At 38.4% G+C, this 25,291-nt stretch overlaps 3 protein-coding genes across 3 annotated transcripts; all 3 read left to right on the forward strand.

The window, feature by feature from the left end:
- The first annotated feature begins 3,157 nt into the window (after positions 1-3,157).
- LOC125007349 (acidic mammalian chitinase-like) lies at positions 3,158-6,791 on the forward strand. Its single transcript, XM_047584102.1, has 12 exons — positions 3,158-3,190; positions 3,280-3,344; positions 3,453-3,479; positions 3,571-3,775; positions 3,886-3,942; positions 4,059-4,224; positions 5,023-5,147; positions 5,256-5,379; positions 5,596-5,778; positions 5,870-5,986; positions 6,072-6,204; positions 6,317-6,791. Exons 2-12 carry the CDS (start codon positions 3,320-3,322, stop codon positions 6,622-6,624), a joined length of 1,470 nt encoding a protein of 489 aa, XP_047440058.1. The 5' UTR covers positions 3,158-3,190; positions 3,280-3,319; the 3' UTR covers positions 6,625-6,791.
- A 2,381-nt stretch (positions 6,792-9,172) lies between these two features.
- On the forward strand, positions 9,173-12,064 carry LOC125006354 (acidic mammalian chitinase-like). Its single transcript, XM_047582311.1, has 9 exons — positions 9,173-9,238; positions 9,332-9,358; positions 9,442-9,652; positions 9,735-9,788; positions 9,896-10,064; positions 11,094-11,218; positions 11,320-11,422; positions 11,716-11,898; positions 12,053-12,064. Exons 1-9 carry the CDS (start codon positions 9,211-9,213, stop codon positions 12,062-12,064), a joined length of 912 nt encoding a protein of 303 aa, XP_047438267.1. The 5' UTR covers positions 9,173-9,210.
- Positions 12,065-17,392: 5,328 nt separating this feature from the next.
- On the forward strand, positions 17,393-24,692 carry arfrp1 (ADP-ribosylation factor related protein 1). The gene is made up of 7 exons (XM_047581896.1): positions 17,393-17,758; positions 18,868-18,955; positions 19,728-19,810; positions 21,226-21,307; positions 21,423-21,493; positions 22,257-22,357; positions 24,049-24,692. The coding sequence occupies exons 1-7, from the start codon at positions 17,666-17,668 to the stop codon at positions 24,134-24,136; spliced, it is 606 nt and encodes a 201-aa protein (XP_047437852.1). The 5' UTR covers positions 17,393-17,665; the 3' UTR covers positions 24,137-24,692.
- Positions 24,693-25,291: the final 599 nt, after the last annotated feature.

Consider the following 25,291-nt stretch of genomic DNA (forward strand, 5'->3'; position numbering starts at 1 on the left):
TTAGTCGTATTTTGTAATATTGTTTCTGTCATATTTACATTCTGCATGTATACAGATATGAGTATGAATTAATTGTATTCCTCCTCTCCTCCTTCTTCTTCTGTTTCTACTCAGATGTTTCCCTCTGTATGAGCTTAAGGTTCTAGTCATGTTAAAAGGGAATTTCTCCTGTGGTTTCTATCACTGGGTCCTGAAAAGCACCTGGAGACAGATTTATTTATGAAGTGTTATTGACACTTTAATGTCTAAGGGTAGGGGGCGCCATTTGTAAAGTTCTTAAAATGAACACGCAATCAATTTTCCCACATTTAGCTCCAAAAATATTTAAAAATGAGGTGTGAAGTGAGTTTTCATATCACATTTGCAGCAATGTTTATGGATTTTTACATAATTACTGTTCCTGTAGAATAAATGTTGACTGTTATGTCTAAATGTTAAATATTATATAAAATTTAACAATTAGATTTAACACTTAGTAAATGTGATAAAAAGAAGTGACCTGTCCTACGAAACAGAAGTGGCAGAGTCTTTTGAACCTGTTCTCCTTTCAGTGGAGTTATCTATTTCAGAATAATCTTATTAAATCCTTTGAGGGACTCGGGGGCATCAACCACCTCACCTCTTTTTTTTTTCTTTTTTTCTCAAGCTCAAAGACGGCTCTTTGGATCTTGGCCCAATGACATCCTGTCGACTTCCAGACATCAACAGATCAGAGAGAAGCTGAAGTTCAGACACTGATTGTGCAGGAACTGCTTCTGCAGCAGTCGGTGATTAGACGTCTTATCTTTCTTATCAATGGAAACATGAATCATTCATTTGTGCAACAACGTGTTATCAGACAAGAAGTAATATTTTCTAATAACAAGTCTTTTTAATGGCCGTGCCCAATGTCCTTCTGAACAAAGGAGAGATAAAGTAATCTAAATGTTAGCACAAAAGACCTGACCCTTCAGCAAACTTATGTAACATCTGTAGAGCATTTAAGGAGAGTCTGTGACTACGCCTCGGATTATCCACATGACTTAGATTCAATTAATGTCCTGGGGTACAACATCTACATAAAAGGTGCGTCATGAAGCATATCTTCCAATACTTAATTCAGTAAAGACTCGTGTGGATGGATAGACATGTAGCACCCACCTTGACCAGACCAGCCCCCATAGCAATGACACAAAAACTATTGGGAAACAACTAAAAAAAATCCAAGTCATTGAATAACGTCAACTGGACTTGTAGAACTTCTTAAAGACGTTTCTCCACTCATCCGAGTGGCTTCTTCAGTTCTGATAAACTAGTGGGAAATTGAGGTTTAAATAGGAAAAACTCTGAAACTTGCTTGACCAGAAACTGGGGTCACTATTTCCAAAATGGCTGGTACCTACCTGTCGTTGAAAGGGGGGAACTGTGTGCCTGGGCTACTTACCCTCTGAATGGAGCTCTAACGAGGCTATTGTTGGCAGGAGCCTCCAGCCTCAAGGTGTGAATGTTGTTGAAACTTCTTAGGAATAAAAGTCAAAACTGAATTGTAAACAGATGGTAAATTAAATCTCAGTCCACGGTTTAGAGAAGGTTTCTCCACTTTGACATAGATGGCTTCCTTAACTCCTCTCTCAAACCATCAGTCCTCTCTGGCCAGGACTTTGACGTTGTTATCTTCAAAGGAGTGTCCTTTGTCCTTCAGGTGGAGGTGGACTGCTGAGTCGATCCCTGTGTTGGGCCATGCGTTTGTGGATGGGTTGTTTTGTTTCCCCAATGTACAAGTCTGTACATTCCTCACTACACTGCACAGAATACACTGCATTACTCTGTTTTTGTCTGGGTGTTTTGTCATTGGGGTGGACCAGTTTTTGTCTGAGTGTGTTGCCGGGTCTGAAATAAACTGGGATGCGGTGTTTTCTGAAGATCCTCCTCAGTTTCACCAGCTACAGTGTATGACCTGGATGACTGAGAACCTTCAGAGACAACTAAAAAAAAATAAAAAACAGCACAAGGTGTTAAATTCACTACATCCCAAAGTGATCACTAGTCATGTGTGGATACTGAATTATCGATACTTGCAAGACCAGGTCTTTATTCTCTAAAACTGATCCTCATTAATTATATTAATTAAAATATTGATACTTTCGATACATCAGTCATTGGAGGTAATGTAGAACACAGTGGAAAGTAACTAACCTATGAAGTTGTGGCAACACAACAAACCTTGTGAAACCCCAACCTCAGGTTAAACCACAACAAAGAATACGAGGCGTTTATGATGAGGACATTTATGTGGTGAAAGATTTGTGAAGTGTGACCTGGTTTTCTCTGTGAATGTTGTCTGCATCAGCATCAATCTGCTTATCTTACTCCTTTAAAAAAAAAAAAAAAAAAAACGTTCTCATTCATTCAGTCATTATCTGTAACTGCTTGTCCTCGACCCTGAACCGGTGGCCAGTCTATCACAAGCACAAAGAGACAAACAGCTCATTAATACTCAACTTTAGAACATGCAAACTCCACACGGAAAAATCCAAAACCTTCCTTTAGTCCTGATCAATAGTTGCTGTCTCAGCAGCTTCCTGGGGTCATATTAAAATACAAAACGACAATTATCGTGCAGATTAAAATAACTAGCCCCACTTAGTTAAAAAAAAACAAAAAAACACTGCAAAAGAAAACATCTGTACATGCATGGATTCATGGATGGATTTCCTGATATTTATCAGACTTGCACAACTACCTTCATCAGTGTTGGTGGAACGTCTTTCATTAACACCCCTCTGCATGTCATGCTAAACTATCTCGTTTGGATTAAGATCAGGATCGACATACGACTTTACTATTTACACGATTTCATCAAGTTGCATTGCGTCAGTCAAAGATTTGCTGCAGTGATGAACTCCAGTGACAAAAGCAGAGCTTGATTCATTTATTTTTTCTTTCCTGAAGTTGCAGAAAAATCTAAAATAAAACTGTGTCAGTCAAAGTCACATCATTATGTAAAATTAGTATCTATACCATATACTATAACTTATCAGCACCTGTCATTACTTATCTTATCCTTTTTTTACGTACCTGCATAATTAGTAGCGACCGCACACCTACTTTTCCAGATACGTGAGGACCGACGTCATCCTCGTCTGCAGTGAAGTGATGTATAAATGAAGCAGGAAAACTCATGCACACCGGTTCCTTCTAAGATCCCAAGGTAAGATACAGCCGGGAATTCAGGTGTTTTCTTCTCTGGAGTTTTCTTTTCCAGGAAATTAAATTCACAGAGTTGTTTATTTCTTCTAGAAATAACAGGAAGCTGACATTGTGAACTTGTGGAAACAACATGACCAAGCTCACTATTCTCGCAGGTAATCCCTTTTGTATTTGCACATATTTTCTATTTGTTTGTTTTTTGTTTTGTGTATATCTTCTGCATTCCTAGAATTCATCTTTTATTTGTTCTGACTTCTCTTTAGGCCTGTGCCTGGTGATGTGCCAGCTGGGTAAGTCATTCTTAAACGTGCCTCACCTGAAAACATTTCATATAACATATAGAGCTGACCAGTTTCTTTCTTTTTTTTTTCTGATCTCCAGCGACTGCCTCTCAGATGGTGTGCTACTTCACCAACTGGTCCCAGTACAGACCCGGGACAGGCAAATACACGCCCCAGAACGTGGATCCCTTCCTGTGCACTCACCTGATTTACGCCTTCTCCATCATCAACAACAGAAATGAGCTGGTTACATACGAGTGGAACGATGAGACCCTGTACAAGAGCTTCAACGGCCTGAAGAGCAAGTAAGGACTTTTCCTTCCACTTTCAGAAATAGAAATGTTTTCCCATCTTAGATGGTATGTCCACGCTGTAGGATAAAGAAGCCTTTGTTAACTCAAATATTTATGTCAAGGAATCCTGAGCTGAAGACCTTACTGGCTGTTGGAGGATGGAACTTCGGCTCAACTCAGTACGTACAATTTAAATATGTGTGTATAGAGCACAGATGTGTCAAGTTACTACTATGATAATGGGTTCAGAATTAATGTTGTTAATTCCTGTTACATTCAAACCAACCTCCTGCAGGTTCTCTATCATGGTGTCCACTCCTGCTAACCGAAAGACGTTCATCCAGTCCTCCATCAAATTCCTGAGGACTCACGGATTTGACGGTCTGGATCTGGACTGGGAGTACCCTGGATCCCGTGGAAGCCCCCCAGAAGACAAGAAGAGGTTTAGTCTGCTCTGCAAGGTGGGCCAGGGAGTTCTGACTACCATACATCTGTTTTAAAAAGCCACATATCAGGTTAAATTTAAGCAGCAACGAAGCTATGTTCTACATACTTTTTCAAAAAGGGATCAGAACCTTTTCTCTGTTGTATCCACAGTTTCAACATTTCAGTGACTGCATGTCACCTCAGATTTCACACTAGTCCCTTAGAATTGAAAAAACTTCCCTATGCATGTTTACCATGAAGTGTGTGTGTGTGTGGTAAGCTATGGGCTTCTGATATCACACAAAACATATGAACAGACACTACAAATTACTCATTTTCTTAGAGGCAAATCCAAATTTTTGCATAGTATCAAAGTTGGATGAAATGCTTTGTATTTAAAATTTCATGTCAACTTACTTTATAAGGCACCATGTTAATCTATTTAATGTACCACTGATATTAACCTCCAGCCTTTTTGCAAAAACAAACATCTATTTAGGACGTACTCAAAGTAAATGAATTGCCATTCGTGAACAGTTTGAAGACTCTGAAGTTTCTATCACAAAAGTCAGTATCACTCTATGTGGTTTTGTTCTAGAATAATCAAAGTTGTTGGGTTGGTTTGAATTGTTTTGTTTTCCAAAAATTTGTCGGTTGAAGAAAATGACATATTGTATCATGCAGCATTTCCTCGAACACAACTCGTGTACAGAGCTCTGACTGGTTCAAAAAGCTACTGCTGTCCCATAAACCCCCCAGAGGGATGATAAACGGTTAAATATGAGGTAATATGACATTTTAGATGGTGCCTTATTAATTGCCTTTATTTGCAGGAACTTGTTGAAGCATACGCAGCTGAGGCCAAGACCTCCGGCAAGCCTCAGCTTATGCTGACTGCTGCTGTGTCTGCTGGAAAGGGAACCATCGACGCCGGATATGAGATTGCTGAGATTGCTAAGTACTGCAGACTTTTTTATTTTCTTGGTTCAAATACTGATCTGTCTTTATTTTCCAGTACAGAGTAGCTTTGTAGCTAGTCTTAATCAATATTTTGTCCACTTTTTAGACACCTTGACTTCATCAACGTGATGACCTATGACTTCCACGGAGCTTGGGACAGATTCACAGGACACAACAGCCCACTGTACCGTGGCTCCCATGACACCGGGGACCTCATCTACTTCAACACTGTAAGAGGCCTGAGGTTGAACCAACCTTGAACACTGGTAGACATGATTATTGTAGCACACATCTCATCTCATAGTGATAGTAGTATCTCCACGTGGCATTGGAGCCTAGAAATGTATTTAAAAGTTAAATCTGGGCATTTGTCTGAATAGAAAATCAATAACCCAGGTTAAAGAATATTTAGGCCTCACGTCTGTATCCCTCCTTTCCAAATTCAGGACTTTGCCATGAAGTACTGGAGAGACAAGGGCACCCCATCTGAGAAACTGATGATGGGATTCGCTGCTTATGGTCGTACCTTCCGTCTGACTTCGTCAAACACTGGCGTTGGAGCTCCAGCTAGCGGCCCCGCTTCGGCCGGACCTTACACCCGTGAAGCTGGATTCTGGTCCTACTATGAGGTAACGTCTCAAAAAGGCATACGAACAGAAGATTCAGGAGGGACGGACAATGGAACGAATCAATGGCACATCTTATAATCCTATCTTTCAGGTTTGCACCTTCCTGAAGGGCACCACCGTTCAGTGGATCGATGACCAGAAAGTTCCCTACGCCGCCAAGAACAACGAGTGGGTTGGATTTGACACCAAGGAGAGCTATGAAACCAAGGTAGTCTTCTGCACGACGGACTCAAGAAACAAAACTCAGGATTTTTTCACATTGTGCTTAACTTGTTTTGTGGTTTAATCTGTAGGTTGAGTACATGAAGAACATGAAGTTTGGCGGTGCCTTTGTGTGGGCCTTGGACCTGGACGACTTTAAGGGCGAGTTCTGCGGCGAGGGAAACCATCCTCTGCTGTCACATCTGCGCAAACTCGTTGATTCCAGTAAGTCTTGCCATCATCTTTTTTTTTTTTTTTTTAAACCAATATGTTCTCCACTGGCTCGTACAGTTCTCAATGTAAAGAGGCTGCAAACTGACCTTCCACTTTTTTACAGACATGCCTCCACGTCCAACGACGACGACCAAGAGGCCGGCAGTCACAACCACAACCTCCAAACCTGTTCCCACCGCTGAACCAGTCACACCCAAACCCAGCACCACCACCACCACCAAAGCTCCATCCACCAAGACCAACCTTCCCATCCCAGGAAGAGGCTTCTGCAAAGACAAGGCAGATGGCACGTACGCCAACCCAGAAGACCGCGCCAGCTTCTATGTGTGTGCAGGAGGCCGGACCTACCTGAGGACCTGCGGAGCCGGCACCGTCTTCAACGATAGCTGCAAGTGCTGCGTGTGGCCTTAAGTGTTTCGCTAAAAGGTGAAAACCACCGACTTGTACAAGCAGATCGCTTCAGAAAGAGCCGCCTTTGTTCTTTTGACCGTAGAGATGACATCAGGATGTTTGGAAACCAGCTTGTAGTAAAGTTTGAATGTGTATTTTCCAACAGAATAAAGGTACAATGAATCAAAGAAAATATGTTCTTCATTACTTTTTCAAATGTTGGCATTTCACAAGTCAACTCCGGTTGCAACTGTGATCAACTCCATGGTGACACTTCCTACTAAACCAGCGGTCGGCAACATTCAACACTCAAAGAGCCATTTGAATCCGTTTCCCACAGAAAAGAAAAAACTCTGGGAGCCACAAAACCCCTTTGAAATCTAAAATGATGACAACACTGCACATATAGCTTTTTACCTCTATGCTGAGCCTATGTATAAAAAACTGTAGTGTGTTGCATTTATGAAATGAAAGAAGTGCTACAGAGAAAACTAAATTGTATTTATGCATACATAACAGGGATTTATCCCATGGGTGGCTTTACCTGCGGGCCGAATGGGTGTCGCACATCGGCAGTTGTGACGAATATTTCTGATCAACAAAAAATTAAACACATTTTATTTTAATGTTACAATATCACAATAAATTCAAAATTAGAATTGTATTTAAAAAAAAAATAAAGTAAAACAAACTACAATAAAATACATTTGAATCAAATACTCAAAAGCAAAAGCATATGTGCTGCAATGCATTGTGGGAGCTCAGTGTTTGTTTGTTTTTTTGGTTGGTGTTACTGTCTATGACTACAACCATGAGTGTGAGTGGTGTGACATTCAGTGTGATTCAGTTGTTTTTGCTTTCGCTTTTTCTATCTATTGAGTGAATAGTTGTTGCTGTTCTGAGACCGATAGTGTCAATGACTATAATCAGTGTCTTTACTCCACACAGCTGATCAGAGAAAGCTGCATGTGGCTGTATATTGCAGACTCATGTACTAAACACTAAAATAAGGAAAGGATTAAACTAATTGCTTTGGATTCTTGCAAAGCTAAACTTAACCCTGTTTGACAACTGCAGTTTGAATTCATGGCAGTTCAAACAATAATCAAATGGCAACAGAAACCAATGAAAACACAAACGATCCAGACTGACACTGAACCTTGTGAACCACTGAGTTTTATGTGTTCAGCCTGTTGGAAATGAAGAAAACTCCTTGAGAGGGTTAGAGTCAGCTGGGTCTGCTATCAAAGAAGCATCACAGAGCAAATACTGAGGGATTCAAGATTCAAGACAGACTTTGAATGGATGGAAAAAAAACTCATTGGAAGTTTTCATTATTTATAGGTTATTATTCTGTTTTCTTACTGCAGTCATTTTATCACAAAAGGTGCAGAAACAAATTTCTGAGATCATTCATGACGTACTGAAATCAACTCTTTCTGTGCATCCTTATGCTCCTGCAGCAGTTACAGCCTTGAGCTGCACAACACCTCAGTGTGACAGGTCTTTTGTATCACCAGTTGTCATCTGACAGTAACAACATATTATGTTGACGGATATCGAGAAAGATGCTTTGTGTCGTGTTGATCTTGTGTTTCAGATCTTGTGTCAAACTACTCCCTCTAGGTAACAGCAGAGAAAATAATATCAATGATCTGATCCTGCCCTTGAAATTAGCAGAAAATATCCTGTGACAAATCTTCTATTTAGATGAAAATTTCAGTTTCCTGTGCGGCTTCAGTTTTCACCTCAGGCTAGTGATGCGTGGATCGATACAGAAATGTCGATACTGAAACATCGATACCACATCATCATGCTCTAAAGTTTATTCTCAAATCAAAACTATCGATACTTTTTATACTTCAATAATTGAAGGTAATGTAGGAACACAGTGGAAAGTAACTAAACTATTGAGTTGTGGCAACACAACAAACCTTGTGAAACACAAACTCAGGTTAAACCACAACACAGAATACGATGGTGATCATTCAGAATACTCATTTATGATGAGGAGGACAGAAGAGGAGAGAACAGGGTCACAATTAAGACGCAAGTTTTCATTGTATAGTAGTTCTTAATAGTTAAACAATAATTTTATTTAATGGTCTTATTATTGTTTTAGTGTTTGAAAAGGCATCGCCACATATTTTGTATGATTGTGTCTCTGGTTTTTCTGTTGTTGTATTATCTCATTTACATAGTAAATGAGGTCACTACCTCAATATACCTCAGAGTTTAAAATAAATAATTAAATTACTCTGATGTTTTGTATTCTTTATGAAGCTATGGTTTAAAATACACGTTTTTTTTAGGTTTAACAGACATATTAGTTTGTATTTGCACAAAATATCGGTATCGGATCGGTATCGCCGATACCAGCCTGACTCTTATTCAGTATCCATCTATAAACAAACCCTGCACATCATTGTGTTTGCCGCTGCTCTGCTTTAGGGTATGCTAAGTAAAGATATCTATTCTCTCTATATCGCACCAGGTGACTCAGTAACATGAGATGTAAAACTGGAATAACGTTACACTCTGCACACATTTTGTTTTCCTCCCTGAGAGGTGGAGATTCCCTTTAGGACGAGAGCACAAACAGCTGAGATGAACGCGGGATTAACCAGAATAATAGGTATAATAATTATTTTTTGTTCCTACTGTATATTTGTATTTAAATATATCTATCAAACTAACAAAGCTACTTGTTGATTTGTGTCCTTTGCAGTGGCTTTGCAGCTCTTCATTCAGATTCGTAAGCCACATATTTAACAATAATAATAATAATACCAAGAGGAGTGAATGGTTTGTAAATATTTAGATTTTTCCCCCCTCTAGATCCAGCAACCACAACCAAACTTGTGTGTTATTTTACTAACTGGTCACGGTACACAACGGGTTTGGGAAGGTTCCTGCCGGGCTCCGTGGACCCTTTCCTGTGCTCTCACCTGGTTTACGCCTTCGCTGTCATCAGCCGTGCCAACGAGATCACCGAGTATGAGTGGAACGAGAAAAGCGTCTACAAGTCGTTCACTGAGCTCAAGAGCAGGTAACAGCTGGTCGATGGACGCGATGCACGGTGAACCACTGGATTTCAAAACGTAGAGTTTGTTCCGTTCTCTTTTGAACAGAAACCCGAGGCTCAAGACTTTACTGTCGGTCAGAGAAGACGGCGCCGGATCTCAGTGAGTTTGTCAAACTGATTGAATGAGTGAGGATGTGCCTGTGTGATAAAGGCCTTCTGATTATGTAAAGTAAGGTTTTAAAATGCTCTATGAAAACATCTGTGCAGGTTCTCTGTCATGGTGTCCACGGCATCCAGCCGTCAGACGTTCATCCAGTCTACCATCAAACTCCTGAGGACTCACGGGTTTGATGGTCTGGATCTGGACTGGACGTCCCCTGGAGACGGTGGTAGCAGGTCACCACATGACAAACTGGGCTTTTCTCTCCTCTGCAAGGTACACCGAGACTTTTCTTTTCCTTTTACCTGTTTAGTTTGGTTTTAGTTTGGTTCAGTTACCACAAAAGCTGTTAGTGTCATTCTCTGGAAGGTTTGTTTTTCTCATCCAAAAAAGAAGCACTCCCTGTTTTTTTCCCCACATTTTACCTGGACTCTGTGCTGAGTCTTTAAGGATTTGCTCCGTCCACATCCCAGGATGTTGTTTTATGACTTTTTTGCAGCTTTGACTGATATAGACATTTTTTTTCCCGCAAATGAACAAGGCACTGAGATTGTACGTAGGTGCATTTTAATTTTGTATTAGTCACTTTTAATAAAGGCTTTTTAAACTTTGGACCTCAAGAATGCATTCTTAGTTTACTGCACTTTTTTGCTTGTTCACTTGGTTTTCACAGGTGTTTGCTGCCTCGCAATATGTTTCATGATATCTGTTAGAGTAAAGGAAACAAGGGATTATATGATCGGCTTTTTTAAGTGGCAGCAAATGACACCTGTTTATTTCCCCAACATGACCCAGGTGGTGCACTGTTCATGGAGAATTTTTTTTTAATTAATTTGAGTAGTCATTCCCTGGTATTTGCCTTGGATGTTGGGGAAAATAAGTGTTTGATACACCAGCGATTTTGCAAGTTTTCCCACTTAAATAATGAAGCTAGGTCTGTAATTTTCATCGTAGGTGCATTTCAACTGTGAGAGACAGAATCTAAAAAAAAACTGGAAAATCACATTGTGTGTTGTTTAAAATAATTAATTTGCATTTTGTTACATGAAATAAGTTTTTGTTTTTTTTTCATTTCAAATGAAAACCTGGAAGCCAAAACTAAAGATTTTTATAACATGTACAGTATTTTCTTCCACTGAATATTGGAGACCTTTCTTTTTTTAAGCACTGGAAGATTTTCTGAATGTGCCATAGCAGTGTTATGCCATTAAGTACTAACCTGAACTGAACACAAGAAAATCTAAACATGAAAGCTTTTTTTGAGGAATTGACCTGAAGCGTAACTGAATTTCTCTTGGTTTCCAGGAGCTTTCAGAGGCTTATGAAGCTGAGAGCAAAGGAGGCAGGAACACACGACTGATCGTCTCTGCAGCCATGACGGCACATCCTGATGATACCGACAACCGATATGAAATCTCTGAGATGTCAAAGTGAGACTCATGAAGCAGGATGCGAGACTAATACACAACGCTCAATTACTTTGAACATATTTAACATCATAACTTGTGATGTGGTGGTTGTGTACGTTTAGGTACCTGGACTTCATTGGCGTTAAGAGTTTTGGTTTTCACGGTGATCAAGATGGAGTGACGGCTCACCACAATCCTCTCTACAGTGAAGATAATTCCAGCATAGTAATGTTTCACATTTATTTGTATTTATTTATATGCCAGGAGTAGCACTAGACTTCTGGCTGGCTAATGCAACACCCTGGACAACCAGGAGGAGGTAAAGATGGAGAGGACGGGTGCAAGGATTGTTGCACTGGACGTATAAGCTCATTGAATGCAGCCAAAGATATCAATGATCAAGAGTTAAAACATTTTAACTTGATTCTGGACCCGTGTGAAAGCAGGAACAGATTAATTGATTCCTTCAAAGAGAACATCCTCACTTTATCTACAACTCTTGATCTTTTCCCTGCCAGGACTATATAATGAACTACTGGATGGAGCGGGGAGCTCCACCAGGGAGGTTGCTACTGGGTTTCGCCGTCCACGCTCGTTCCTTTACGCTCTCAACATCAGCAAGTGGTCTGGGTGCACCGGTCAGCGGCCCCGCAACCCCAGGACCCTACACCCAGCAGATTGGCCTCTGGTCTTTCTATGAGGTAACGAGAGTGTCTACAATAACAACCAGAGGAGACAAACACCATGCTGTAATTCTGCTACTGACATCACTGGTTCTGACTCAGCATCACTTGTATTTAAATAGCTCACAACTGCTTGATTCTTGCATTTTAAGCACATTGCATGTCATTTTAGATTGTTAAATGACACACAAGGTGTTTTGGGTGATGATTCGCCAAAACTAAATGCCATGCAAGACTATTTAGTGTTTCCACACTACATCCGTGTTCATCATTGCCAATTTAAAACTGAAATAAACTCACAACTCAGAAAACTGACGCCAAAGTTTTAAGGGAGATTTTCTTGTCGTCCAAAGCGGCTTCTGATAGATTGCTCCGTGCGCATCACAAACCACAGCTTCCTAGAAAACCTGCTCCTCTAAAGTGAAGCCTCTAAAGCAAGTAGAGCTCCCCCTGGTGGCTGGAGGCTGCAGAATAAGTCAGTAGCTCCACCCTCTCCAAGTTAGTGGATGGGCCGGACTGAAACACTAAAACATATGTCCAGATATTTTTTTTCAAGGATGGTTTCTGTCATTTTAAGTAATTAATACAATGCTGATGCATGTTCGAGTGTCAATTTTTGCACTTGCAGTTGTCAGTTTCATTTTAGTTATTTGATGCCACAGAAACAGGATGTGACATAATGGCAACTACCAGTTGCCATGCCAATTACTCCATAAGGTGGTCCCATGGCGCCGTGAAAATTGTATAAAAATAAAAATAAATATATTTAAAAGTAAATGCACTGTATAATCCAACATTTCCTTGTAACTGGTGGAGGTAGAGCAGAACGTGGTGTTAATTGATTGAAAACGTGAGAGACGTGTGGTCGGGTCATTGATTTCATGGCTCCACTCTCGTCAACTTAGATCAGACTCTGGCTCCAAAGTCGCAAGATGCCACTGAGATAAACTCTGGGAAAATAGCGTCAGTTTGGCCAATGCAAGGAAGTGGGGACATAAAACTACCATAAAACACAGTATGATGAGTATGTATCACTCACAGTGCAAGAGATTTATTTTAAACTATCACATATCAAAGAAAATCATCAATAAAACATCAATTTCTTATTCATATTATTTTCTTCCCAATCTATAGCTATAACTCATTTTCTTTCAGCTTTAACAACCGTCAACATGTAATCGTAACCCAACCGTTTTGTTGATGTTTTTCTTTTTATCAGACGTGTGTTTTCTTGAGAGGCTCCAGAGTCCAGTGGGTTGACAGTCAGAGGGTTCCTTATGCCGTCAAGGGCAATCAGTGGGTTAGCTTTGAGAACCAGAGGAGCACCGATGCCAAGGTAAAGAACATAACTGTGTTCGCATCTTTTATTTTATTATCTGTGTGTTTGAGAGGAGCCAAGTCAGTCAGACTTCTGACCAAGCACAGTGTTTACAAACCATGAAGGGGTCTATAGGTCTCGTGGCAGATCCTGACCTTTCACCACCCACCCAAATAGACCCCGAGGATTTAATCACTCTCTGCTCATGACACTCCATGGATTTGTCCAAGCATAAAGGACAAAGTTTCTGTGCGTTTCCTCTGCTGGTCCTACAGGTGGACTATCTAAAGAGCAGGCGGTTGGGTGGAGTTGCTGTGTGGACTCTGGATATGGACGACTTCTCTGGACAGTTTTGTGAACAGGGCAAATATCCACTAATATCACATCTGAAACATAGACTTAGTGAAGGTGAGGCTGCTGCACAGTTCATTGTTGACTGGGCCTCCTGTTATATAGTATGTGTAATCAAATAGATACTTTAAGTTATACTTAAAGAAACTGAAGATTATTATGTATAATAATAATAATAATAATAATAATAATAATAATAATAATAATAATAATAATAAAAGACACTGTTCTTACAATTTAAAACTATCACTTTAAAATGACCTGTTGAGTTTTAATTATGTTAAATTCCTGAAAAGGTAAAGCTGTTCTGGACAATCGGTATTTTGCAAGAACAAAAGAAACATTTAATGTAAAATCAGGAGATACATTTTTAGCTAAACTTACTTGACTGGGGATTTGGATCCTTAGATTTGAAACAACAATTTTAAAGGTTTCCTCTGTATAGCAGTCCAAAAAAACCTATATAAAGCACTAGTTTAGTTTAGTTTTTTGATCTTGATTTGACTATTATTTTTTCTCCTAGACTGGACAAACCAGAAAACAACCTCAACCCTCCCTCCTACAGAAAACTCGCAGCCCACACACGAGATATTCAACACAGCGAGTAAAACCACAGCAAAACCAGACGGCAGCTGCATCCAGAACATCACCGTTGTGTATCCCGTCAGCAGCTTCTGCAAACACAGAGCTGATGGACTGTATGTAAGATCCAATGACCCAAAGACATTCTACAGATGTGTGCAGACGAAAACACATCTCACAAGGTGTCACATCCTGGGATCAGAACACAGCAGTGGAGTCGCACTTACACAGTCCAAACATTTAGTTTGTTTAGCCGCTCTAGTCAGTACGTTAAAGATGTGGAGTAACAAGTGATTGTTTTTGTTATGGCCGAAGATGTCAAAAAAAGTGCACAAGAAAATCAAAGGAACACTTTGAAAATCTCAATATTTATACTACTGTTGATCACGTAATGTGTTAGGAACAAAAAGATGTTTGGTTGAAATAATCAACCCACTAAATTCAAAGACAGACGAAGAAGAAATGATGTGACATTCTAGTCTGTTTTACTGAAACTTCATTGCAGCAGCTCAAAATGATCCTCGGTAGCTCATGTGGCCCCATGTGAATCCTAATGAGACGACGGACGGTGTCCTGGGGTGTATCTCCTCCCAGATCTGGACCAGAGCATCACTGAGCTCCTGGATGGTCTGAAGTTAAAAACCTGAACATTTAGGTCAGGTCAGGGTGGATACTAGTCAAAGGTATCGACTCCTTCATCCTCCAGGAACTGTCTGCACACTCTCACCACATGATGCTTTCAGGTTGGGTTAAACTCAACTTTGAGAAAAGCTTAATTTCGACTCAGGAAGTTATATAAAATTCTTAATTAATGACCATTTGTTGTTTGAACTTGATACTCTGAGTTGAAATGACTCAAAATATTACTTTATGCATTAAATATCAATAATTTGTAGCATTTGAACTAACTCTCTATCTCTCTATGAATGAAACATGTGACACCATGTGACACAATTCATGCAGCTGTTGCTATGCAACTGGCAAACAACAACTGTTTTTGCCAACTTCTTGCTAATTCTGTAAATTTTTTTGATTGCACTGTTTATTTCGCTACATAATAATCTTTTTTTAAAAATTAATTTTAATATAATCTTATTTTATTTGATCTTTTTTTGTGTTTTTTTCATGAGTGTTCACTTTTATGTGCAACGAAGTTACGGTGACAAAGTAATTTCCCTCGTGGGAATTAAATATCATTAAAGTCTGTCTCAGTCCAAGTCTGTATATACTTACACCAACTGCCTTTTCAAGTTACTCAACTTTTATTTTTAAGGCAGCTTTCGATGTATTTTAAAAGATCTGATATGAGATCGAGAAGAAATTTCAAGCACTATTTTTATGGTGCGTTAATATTGCTAACACACCAACCGTCACAGTTCGAGTTATTGTTAAAACTCATATTGTCAGGTTAGATGGAACTGGCTGAATCCCTTATGTTGGAATACCAAGAGCTCATTAAATTAAGTTCAAATGTCTTAACTCATTGTGTTAAGTTGATTTAAATGAGAGAAACAAGCCAGGAGAACTTGTTGAGGAATCCAGGACCCACTGCACCAGCGCCAGCAAAGGGTCCAAGTATTTATTTTTCATGTAACCTGGACTCCAAGTCCATTTTATACATATTTACACTAATATTTATACCAGACAGTAGTAGTTCAGCTTTATAGTCAAATATATCCGTAACTCGGTGAATCTAAGCATTAAAAATACTATGGGCTAATAAACTGCAAAACTGGTAAAAAAAAAAAAAAAAAAAAAAAAGAAAGAAAGAAAGAACCATGAATAACCATGTGGGATATACTCCAAAGCTAAAAATAAATTCATAAAAATCACAAATTATTGTTACACTGGAAGTCTGCTGAATATCGTTCTAGCTCCTGTTGTTGTTTTTTTATTAACTTGAGACAATAAAATACACATTGAGAGGACGTACAGTTAAATTTTTTCCACAAATTGCAACTTTTATTTCCTATTTCACTAATCTACACTCTTATGTGTTATTATTTTTATATGTGTCTTTGTGACCATGTACATATGCATATATATATATACATATGTAAATAGTATTTCTATGATTGGTAGTACTGTATTGTATTTTTCCAATAAAAATATTTTGGGGAAAAAAACAACAAAAAAACAGTGAATACTACATTTGCAGTCTTTATTCCAAATTAATGTTAAAGTTTCTTTGTGTAAGTGGCGGTTATGGTTATTTGTTTAAATGTCTACCAGCATCTCTAAGGTGCAACCAATAACAGCCACATAAAATGAGCAACCTCAGGCTCTAGTGGCAAAAGACGCTTTGCAAAAGACCAGAGCAAGACAGCAAGAAAATTCAGACAGTAAATATCTACAACAATGAGTTGGTGAACAATGATGTTACAGAATGTGTTTTAATTCTTAATGCAAAAGAAATGAATCCCAACGCAATATCCATTTTCACCATAGTGGTACTAGGAAGCCTTGCATTTATATGGCCTACTTAATACATTGTGGCTGGGTTTTCAAGTACCTATCAGCTTATCGTGATGTTTTTTCTGCAACCCCCAAGTAATATTTCAGCCTCAGTGCAGTGCAGGAGTTTTATCTCCCCCTTCTGGTGGTTGCAGTCAGTTACTTACGTTTTTTTTTTTTTTTTTTTTAGATGCTCTTCCGTAACAGCAAATGTCTTTCTTTTTTCTTTTATCTAGAACACAAGTGTCAAACATACATAAAAAAGCAGCCCACCAACAGCATGAATTTTCTACTCTTCCTAATTTGTCCACTGTTTTATTTCTAGGTTGTTAAAAGTTATTAGTATTTTTTTGCATATTTACTTTAATATTTAAGTTATGAACTTATATAAACAGTTTACTAAATCTTCGTATTTATTTATATGATTGTGATAATCAGTGCTAATTACGCACTTCTGTACTGTGTTTTGACTGCTTATAAACCATTGTGTACATATAGAAATAAAAATCTAATTATTTTTTTTTGTGTTTGTTTCACCTTTTTATTTAACTTTTTTCCAACACATTAACATACATTTTACATTTATTTTTATAATTTATGGCACGATACACTTGATTTACATAAAATTACAAATCGTTTTTTCTGTCTGTCAACGTACCAACCTGTCACAAATGATGAGTTGGAGATTTAATTCCCAGCAAATGAACGCTGTTCCTTTAACATCATCGCTCTCTCGAAACACTTTATGGGAAATGTAGTCCGTTACAGACATCCGGGCGTTCTACGATGTGTCCAACATGACGCCGTGTACTACATTTCCCATAACTCCCTGTAGCAACACTACTTCGGCTAGCCTCAAACGTAGCGTCAAATGTAGCCGTAAACTACCGCTTTTGGAGACTTTTTTAAGGTTTCTACGATTTTTAGTCGCCTACGCTTTCAGACGTGTTAGTTTACTTTGATAATAATGAGGCTATAGATACGGGTATTGCTGTTTTAGCCTCATTTACAGGCTAAGCTAAGTCAACAGTGTGTAGTTAGCCAGCACTTGTGTTTACATTTTTTTTTTTTTTAACCAAGATGTACACTTTACTGTCTGGATTATATAAGTACATGTTCCAAAAGGACGAATACTGTATTTTGATTCTGGGTCTTGATAACGCCGGGAAAACGGTATGTTTTCTAGTCGTTTCTCTACAGTAGCTGCTGCAGTGGTGTGTGTTGTTAGCTTTGTTATACAAACATGTATGTAGGTGCAGGTTATGCACATTCTGCAGAGTTTAAAAATTAAGGATATTTTACCGTGCAATACTCTACACAACGGGTCCTGGTGAGTACAGTGTGTCCTCGATACTGCCAGGTTCTGGTGACACCGAGTTTGTGTTCCAGCGGTCGGTGGGAATTAAATAATAGATGCTGGTCAGGGTGAGAAAACTACCTCCACTGTTGTGAACTTGTTGATGCCGCTGTCCACTGCATTAATTCCACCTCCTGCATTTTGATTTTAGCCCAGGTGTCGTCCACATCCCTGAAGGAGTTTAGGTCTCTAGGGGTGGATACCGGCAAGGACTTCACCATACGATACATATCGCGATACTCGATACGATACATTATTGCGGTATTATGATATTGCAATATTCTGCATAGTTTACTGAGATTTTTTTTTTTTAAATGCAGCTTAAAATACACATTGTATATATGTACATCAGACGACACTGATAATTTATTGAGTAAAAAACAATATTAATCCAAACGATCCATTTCAAATTTATTGCACTTTTACAGAAAAAGTGGTGGTGGAGGTCTAGAAGTCATTCACCATTGGCCCAAAACATTTTATTTTAAAATTGATATTATAAATCGAAAAAATATTGTGATTTATTCCCATATCGATATTTTTGTTCTGATCCCTACTGCCTCCAAGAGTTATGGTGGTCTTGGTGTTCTGTCCGTCTGCAGTCATCTCATCAAACTCCACGTCCAACTTGAACTTAACCTCTGTGGTCTTGAAAATACTCTCAGACTTCACTGAAATGACACCAGTTGAAATGAAGTCCAGATATCCTTTTCTACGCTTTTCAGTTCAAACCAATTTCATTTATTTAGCGTCAATAACGATACAAATGGTCTCAAGACGCTTTACAAAAAACGTCCTGAAACCTCCAGAGCAGCCTGTTAAAACCTCCCTTTTAACAGGAAGAAACCTTGAACCTTTGTGAATATGCCACGACCTGGATGACTGAGAACCTTCACAGACTGACTTCTCACTCTCTCTTTCGCAGACCTTTTTGGAACAGACCAAAACAAAGTTCAGTAAGAACTACAAGGGAATGAGTTTGTCTAAGATCACAACGACAGTGGGACTAAACAGTAAGTGACGCTTGTTTCTCCAAACAATGACTGGTTCAAAGAAAACCTCAGGGTGGATTATATATCAAACATTACAGCTTTCGGGTCAAAAACGGTGTCTTTTCCCTTTACCTTAGATGTGCTTTTGTTGTCCAGAAATCTGAATGTGAACACTATATGAAACATCCTGTGGTCAGTTTTCTATGGAATGACTGTGTACACTTAATTCATTCATCTTTGTCATTGTCCATATAGAGAAAGAAACTTACACAAAAGAAAAATACACTCCAGTTTTTCTTTATTTTTGAAATATATAAATAATTATCGATTGTAGCAATGAATGATGATTTTACATGAAACTTTCAACTTGATCGTTTAACACATATTTGTGATTTTGTTTTGTATATTTGTTTTCACTTAAGTAAATCTTTGTGGTTTTCATATAAACCTCTGCAGGTTTCTAACCACACCTCACAAATATTTGTTTTTTTAAATATTTACCTTATATGATTTTATTCACCTTTTTGTATGTATTTATTTATATGTGAAACAAATAAATGAAATGAAATGAAAAGAAAACACAAATTTGCAAAATGTGAAAATTACATTTGAAAAGAAATTTCAATGAACATAACTGTTATCGCTAATTTTTCCACTTTTTCAGTCAGAGAAGTGGATAAAACACAACAATTTGTAGTGACCAAATTTTTCTTGCCTCATAGCATTTTTTACAGAAACAGTTTGATTCCTCTCGCTCTTTCGCTAACATTTCCGATGAACATCTCCCTCACAGTTGGAACGATCGATGTGGGCAAAGCTCGTCTAATGTTCTGGGATCTGGGAGGTCAGGAGGAGCTTCAGTCTCTATGGGACAAAGTGAGTTAAAACTTCAAGCATCAACTACATCCAGAGAGGAATACGTCAGCATTTGGTCTTTTAACTTTAATACTAAGACTTTATTAAGACTATTATTAAGACTTTACTTTAATACCGAAGACATCAAAACAGAAATGGAATTATGTAGTAAACAAAAAAGTGTTAAAAACCAGAATATGTTTTATTTTTTTAATTCATTGACGACAGCTTTGCACACTCCTGGTCTTCTCTGGGTATTGAGCACTTGTTGACTGCTTTTCTTTTACGCTGTGGTCTAACTCATATAAATTGCGCTCAAATATCTCTTACATTGTCTGGACGTGTGTTGGACGTCATTGCTTCATAAGTTTTATGTGAGGTTCTGTTAATTTGAGGTTTCTCTGCAGCACCTTGGTCTTTCTTTCCTCATGAGAGCCACGTTCGTCAGTATTAATCTACAACATAGTAATAAAGGTAATATTAAATGAGAGGCTCTGTCCAAATGTTTGACCGGCTCAGTCCAGTCCAGCAAGGACAAAGAATAAAAGAATAGGAGTAAAACAAACCTTTAATATCCCATGATAAACAGGTATGAGTTGTCTGCAAACTTTCAGGAAGGAGGATTTGCATCTGTTGAATCAGGACATACTTTAAAATGTTTTAAGCACATTTCTGAATTATTGAGAGTAATGCATGTTTCCAGTTTCCAGTATTTTTTTTTGTTTTTGTTTTTTTTTCATATGATGATTATATTTAAGATATATCCACTATTCACCGTCTCATTAGTGCAGGGGTATCAAACCCATTTTAGTTCGGTGTCCTGAAGCGGGAGCTGGACTGTAACAGCACGATAACCTATAAGTAACATCAACTCCAGATTTTTTTGCTTGTTTTTAGTGTGAAGAAGAACAAGTGAATTAGGAGAATGTTTACATTTAATAAACTATCCTTTAAAAGAGATGAAATTACATGTAATTTGGGCACAAATTTGCTGTCTGTTGTTTAGTCCTGGGTCTTGGTGTTGTGTCCTGTCCTGACTTGTCTCACTAAAAGAGTGGACACATTAGGAACTAGGAAGTTATTTTCATTCAGAATTTGCCATCTTGCTTCGGATCAGATTAGACCCTCTAAACGGGCCGCTTTTGGACCTCGGACCTTGCGTTTGACACCTATGCACTCGTGGAACCTTAAGAAAACCATTCAATAAAATAAAAATTGACGTGTAGTTTAGTGTTTTAGTTCGGCCCAAGTCCCGCCCACTAACATGGAGGGGGTGGAGCTTATGACCTATACTGCAGCCAGACACCAGGGGGAGCTCTACTTGCTTTGGCTTCACTTCAGAGGAGCTGTTCCATCATTCATCTTTATTTACGCTCTCTGGTATAAAGCCCAGGGACCTGCTCTGATGTGCTGTTTGTATTCGTGTTTCTGTTCAGTATTATGCTGAGTCCCACGGAGTCATATATGTGATAGATTCAACTGATGAAGAACGTCTCTCAGAATCAAAGGAGGCTTTCGGTGAGTGATGATCGTCCCGTTTCATGTTTAAAATTATCCATTGACCTTGAAATACTACTAATAATAATATCAATAATAATAATAATAATAATGATTGAACTCTTGTCTTGTCCAGAGAAAATGATCAGCAGTGAAGCTTTAGAAGGCGTTCCTCTACTTGTGTTGGCCAACAAGCAGGATGTGCCGGTACGACCTTCCCTCCAAACTAAAGCCTATTCACAGGAGACTAATTTTACCTGGGATAAAAAATAACTAATAATAATAGCGGAGTTCGTCTGTGATCTTAATACCGTGTGAATTGTCCATGTCTATGATCTCTGTGAGTTTTTACTTTTTCGAGAAGTTTGTTTGATTTGCGACTTTTTTCTGCCTCTTGTCTCTTTGGGATTATGAAGAATGTGCTACAATTAAAAGTTTGGGCAGATGTTAGAGTTCAAAGTCGATATGTCGCTGAACTATTCACCTGTTTAGATGGATGACATCATTAAATCCAGCATTAATGTCAGTAAATCATCAGTAAAGTTGGGGCTGATTGGTAATTCCTTCCCTGGGATAATTACTGTTGAAAATATATTCTTATTATTCATTATAATTTGCAAAGTAATTAAAACTGTCTCTGAAACACAGTGAAGTGAGATGGGAAGTAGCAGAGCCACAACAAAACATTGTAAATTTGAGTAAAACACCGATTGTTTATTTCGTGTGACTGAAACACAGACGTAGGGGAGTAATTTCTAAATGAAATGATGTCCTCAGGTAGAACTCAAGACTTAAACATCTGTGTTTTATTCACAGCTAGTTCTAGTCATACATCAAATGACGTCCAAAAACATTTACTGTGTTTTATGTATAATTTCTATTACCTTCTTCATTTTATGTATTTTTCCTGTAGTGAGTATCTGCTGCTGCTGACACTTGACACATTTCTTGTTTCTTCTCTGTTCTCCAGAACTGTTTGTCGGTGCCGGACATTAAAACAGCCTTCAGCGACTGCGCCCCAAAGATCGGCAAGAGAGACTGTTTAGTCCAGCCTTGTACCGCCCTCACAGGGTAAGACCACATCTGTGTTAAATGGTGCATTGTGTGGCAGCAGCATATAATCCGATACAGTAGAATTCTCACTCGCTGTTTCACACCATAGAAGAAGATCCACAAAATTTGTTTACATGTGCTAATTTAGCAGTGAAAAGCAGGTGTAACGCAGTAGTATCAGTATTTACCTACTAATCATTGATTGCCCAATGATATGTTAATTTTGTATACTTGAATCCTTTTGAATTGCTCTTTTAGTTTAATTTATTTTGTGTTTATGGATAAAAACTGAAGAAACTGAAGATTTTTTTCCATAGTGAAAGTGTCTCAGTTAGAGCCACATACTTAGATATTAGATTTTTTCATTTTTTTTTTTTTTTATAGTTCTCGGGTCGTTGCAGCTTTTTTATTTCATGTATTTTGCATGAAAACACCAACTGAGTCTGTTAAAAAAAGTCTCTTAGTCAAATGTTGTGATTGTCATTCAGCCTTATGATTAATGCTTTAAGAAGTGACTGAATAGTTATTATATATTCACTGAGTGGGTTCTCGGTCCTTTTGAAACTACTTCTCAGTAGTTGGACTTTTTTATTTGGTGTTTGTGCGTGAAAACACTGTTGAGTCTGTTAAAAACAGCTGAAGTTACCAAAGTGAATAGTTCTGGTTTTAATTAAAATGCAGCTAATTGAGCAAAAAAGAGAATAGTTCCCTCTATACTTTTGTTTTTCCTTTATCATTACATTTCTTTTTTGTGTGTTTTCATATAGTGAAAATAGTGATATTTTTTTCTATCACTGGTTCAATCTTTTCATTCAATACATTTGAGAAGTTGAAAATTTTCTTTGAATCGGGTTGTGGCGCTAAATCATCAAGGGGTGATGGTGGATCCCGAACCCAGACCAGTGGAGAACCACAGTAATAACATGCTACACAGTCACAGTGGATCAATGTATGAAAAGGAAAGAGAGACAGACTAACTCTGCTAAATACTGTATATTCTCCCTCTTGTCTTCATAAAATATATTTGACCCAATCAGTAACAAGTTTATATCTGTCAGACTAATCTTTCAGCTGTTCATTTTAAAGGTCCCACATTATGCAAAAATTTCTAACAGTAATATGTGTCCCATAGTCTGTGTACGACCGGCAGATCTGAGATTTTTCATTTCTTGATGTCATTACCACAACAGTTACCCTTACAGTTAGCGGAATCTAGCGTTAGCTACACAATAATAACTGTAACAACACATATGAACAAACTAAGTAACATATTCACACACAAAATATTTGCTGTTGAGTCTGAACTTCTCCTTCTGGGTCAGATTCTGATTCAAACTGGTCATAAATCCACCGTAAACATTAGCGCATGGGAACGCCACTGAAAGCTGCATCCTCTCCCCTAGAGGGGGGCGTGGAGTGGGCGTGGCCAGACACAGCTCATTAGCATTTAAAGGCACAGACACAGACGCAGCCTGTTCTCAGTGGATCTCACTACAGCGACATTTTGACTGGTTGAAATTCAGGACCAAGGCTGAATTTGTGTTTGTACACTTTGAAAACAATAGTGTTGGATCCATGACACCTTTACGAAATGGTTGAAAAAAATATATAATATGGGACCTTTAATGTTACCACTGTTAAAAACTGATGGATCTGTTTAAAAGAAATATGAAATGCCCCCAAACTGACTCGCGCTTTGTCCGATACAGAGACGGCGTCAACGAAGGCATCGAGTGGATGGTGAAGTGCGTCGTGAGGAACATTCACCGGCCGCCCAGACAGAAGGACATCACATAAGAGGACGTCGTCCTGATCTCTGTTCTGATTTTGAACTGCGAGTTTCTTCTTTGAGGACATTCCATATAAACCCTGGAGCTGAGAACCCCCCCTCCACCCCCCCCCACTCCCACACCTTCATGTTTCCTGCAACCTTTTGAATTGAGAATGGTTTGCACTTCTGCATTTATGATCTGGGTGCACACACAGAGTGACAGCATTTTTTTTTTTACTACGGTCTATCTCTGTGTGTGTTTACACTTGTTGAAAGTGTGTTGTGATTTTTCTCTGCTTTATGTGTGGAGCAGCGTCTCTGTGGAGCTCGGCTGCCAGTATTGTGAGAGCACAGAAACAGTGACGACCCGCTGGTCACATAAAATATATAAAGCTTTAAAATGACGGTCGTCTCTTTTCTCACGCTGTCGGAATCAGGTGTTTAGCTCACATTTGTAGAGATGTCATGACACAACCAGCTGTAACTACGGGAAGATTAATAAGCAGGGATATAAATGTCTGTATGAACTTAGAACTTGGACTTTAATTATCTATCTAATAAAATAAATGGTAAAGCAAAATACGTACAGAACTATCATCATGAAAAAATCTACAAAAATAGTGGGCAAAACAGTGTCAACAGTCAAAACAAACAAAAAATACGATGTGTTATTTTCAGAAACACTACAGATGGTATTAAATTGTGTTTTCATGTTGAATTACCAGAATAATTGGTTGTATGATGTAGTACTAGTACTTCACACACTAATGTAAACAGCCGCATAAAAAGTGTTTTCACGTTTAAAAAACACAATTTGGTGGGTTTCAATTTCAGTTAGTTTCTGTCTCTGTTAAAATTGAATTGATATGAACTGGACTGAATATTCTTTTTCACATCCAGTCTCACAGCAGCTTCCTCCAGGAATCAATCATTTACAAGTTGTTATGTAAAACTTAATTCTTCTCAGTTTGAACCACAGACTGTATATAAATATGGACAACTTGTCCCCACTGCTTCACTTAAATGAAACATATATCAAAACTTCATACTCAAACATTTATCAACATTAAATTAACTACTTAAAATGAAAAAAATATCGACATGTTAGTGTTTTAGTTTGGCCCAAGTCCCACCCACTAACATGGAGGGGGTGGAGCTTATGACCTATACCGCAGCCAGTC

Source organism: Mugil cephalus, chromosome 4, assembly GCF_022458985.1.
Source record: "Mugil cephalus isolate CIBA_MC_2020 chromosome 4, CIBA_Mcephalus_1.1, whole genome shotgun sequence".
NCBI lineage: Eukaryota > Metazoa > Chordata > Actinopteri > Mugiliformes > Mugilidae > Mugil > Mugil cephalus.

Coding starts and splice junctions, on each gene's coding strand:
- LOC125007349 (XM_047584102.1), top strand. CDS start 3,320: ATGACCAAGCTCACTATTCTCGCAG. Junction 5,779..5,869: donor GATTCTGGTCCTACTATGAG/GTAACGTCTCAA, acceptor CCTATCTTTCAG/GTTTGCACCTTCCTGAAGGG. Junction 6,205..6,316: donor GCGCAAACTCGTTGATTCCA/GTAAGTCTTGCC, acceptor ACTTTTTTACAG/ACATGCCTCCACGTCCAACG.
- LOC125006354 (XM_047582311.1), top strand. CDS start 9,211: ATGAACGCGGGATTAACCAGAATAATAG. Junction 11,219..11,319: donor GAAATCTCTGAGATGTCAAA/GTGAGACTCATG, acceptor GTGTACGTTTAG/GTACCTGGACTTCATTGGCG. Junction 11,423..11,715: donor GTGAAGATAATTCCAGCATA/GTAATGTTTCAC, acceptor TTTCCCTGCCAG/GACTATATAATGAACTACTG.
- arfrp1 (XM_047581896.1), top strand. CDS start 17,666: ATGTACACTTTACTGTCTGGATTATATAAGTACATGTTCCAAAAGGAC. Junction 17,759..18,867: donor TTGATAACGCCGGGAAAACG/GTATGTTTTCTA, acceptor TCTCTTTCGCAG/ACCTTTTTGGAACAGACCAA. Junction 18,956..19,727: donor AACGACAGTGGGACTAAACA/GTAAGTGACGCT, acceptor TCTCCCTCACAG/TTGGAACGATCGATGTGGGC.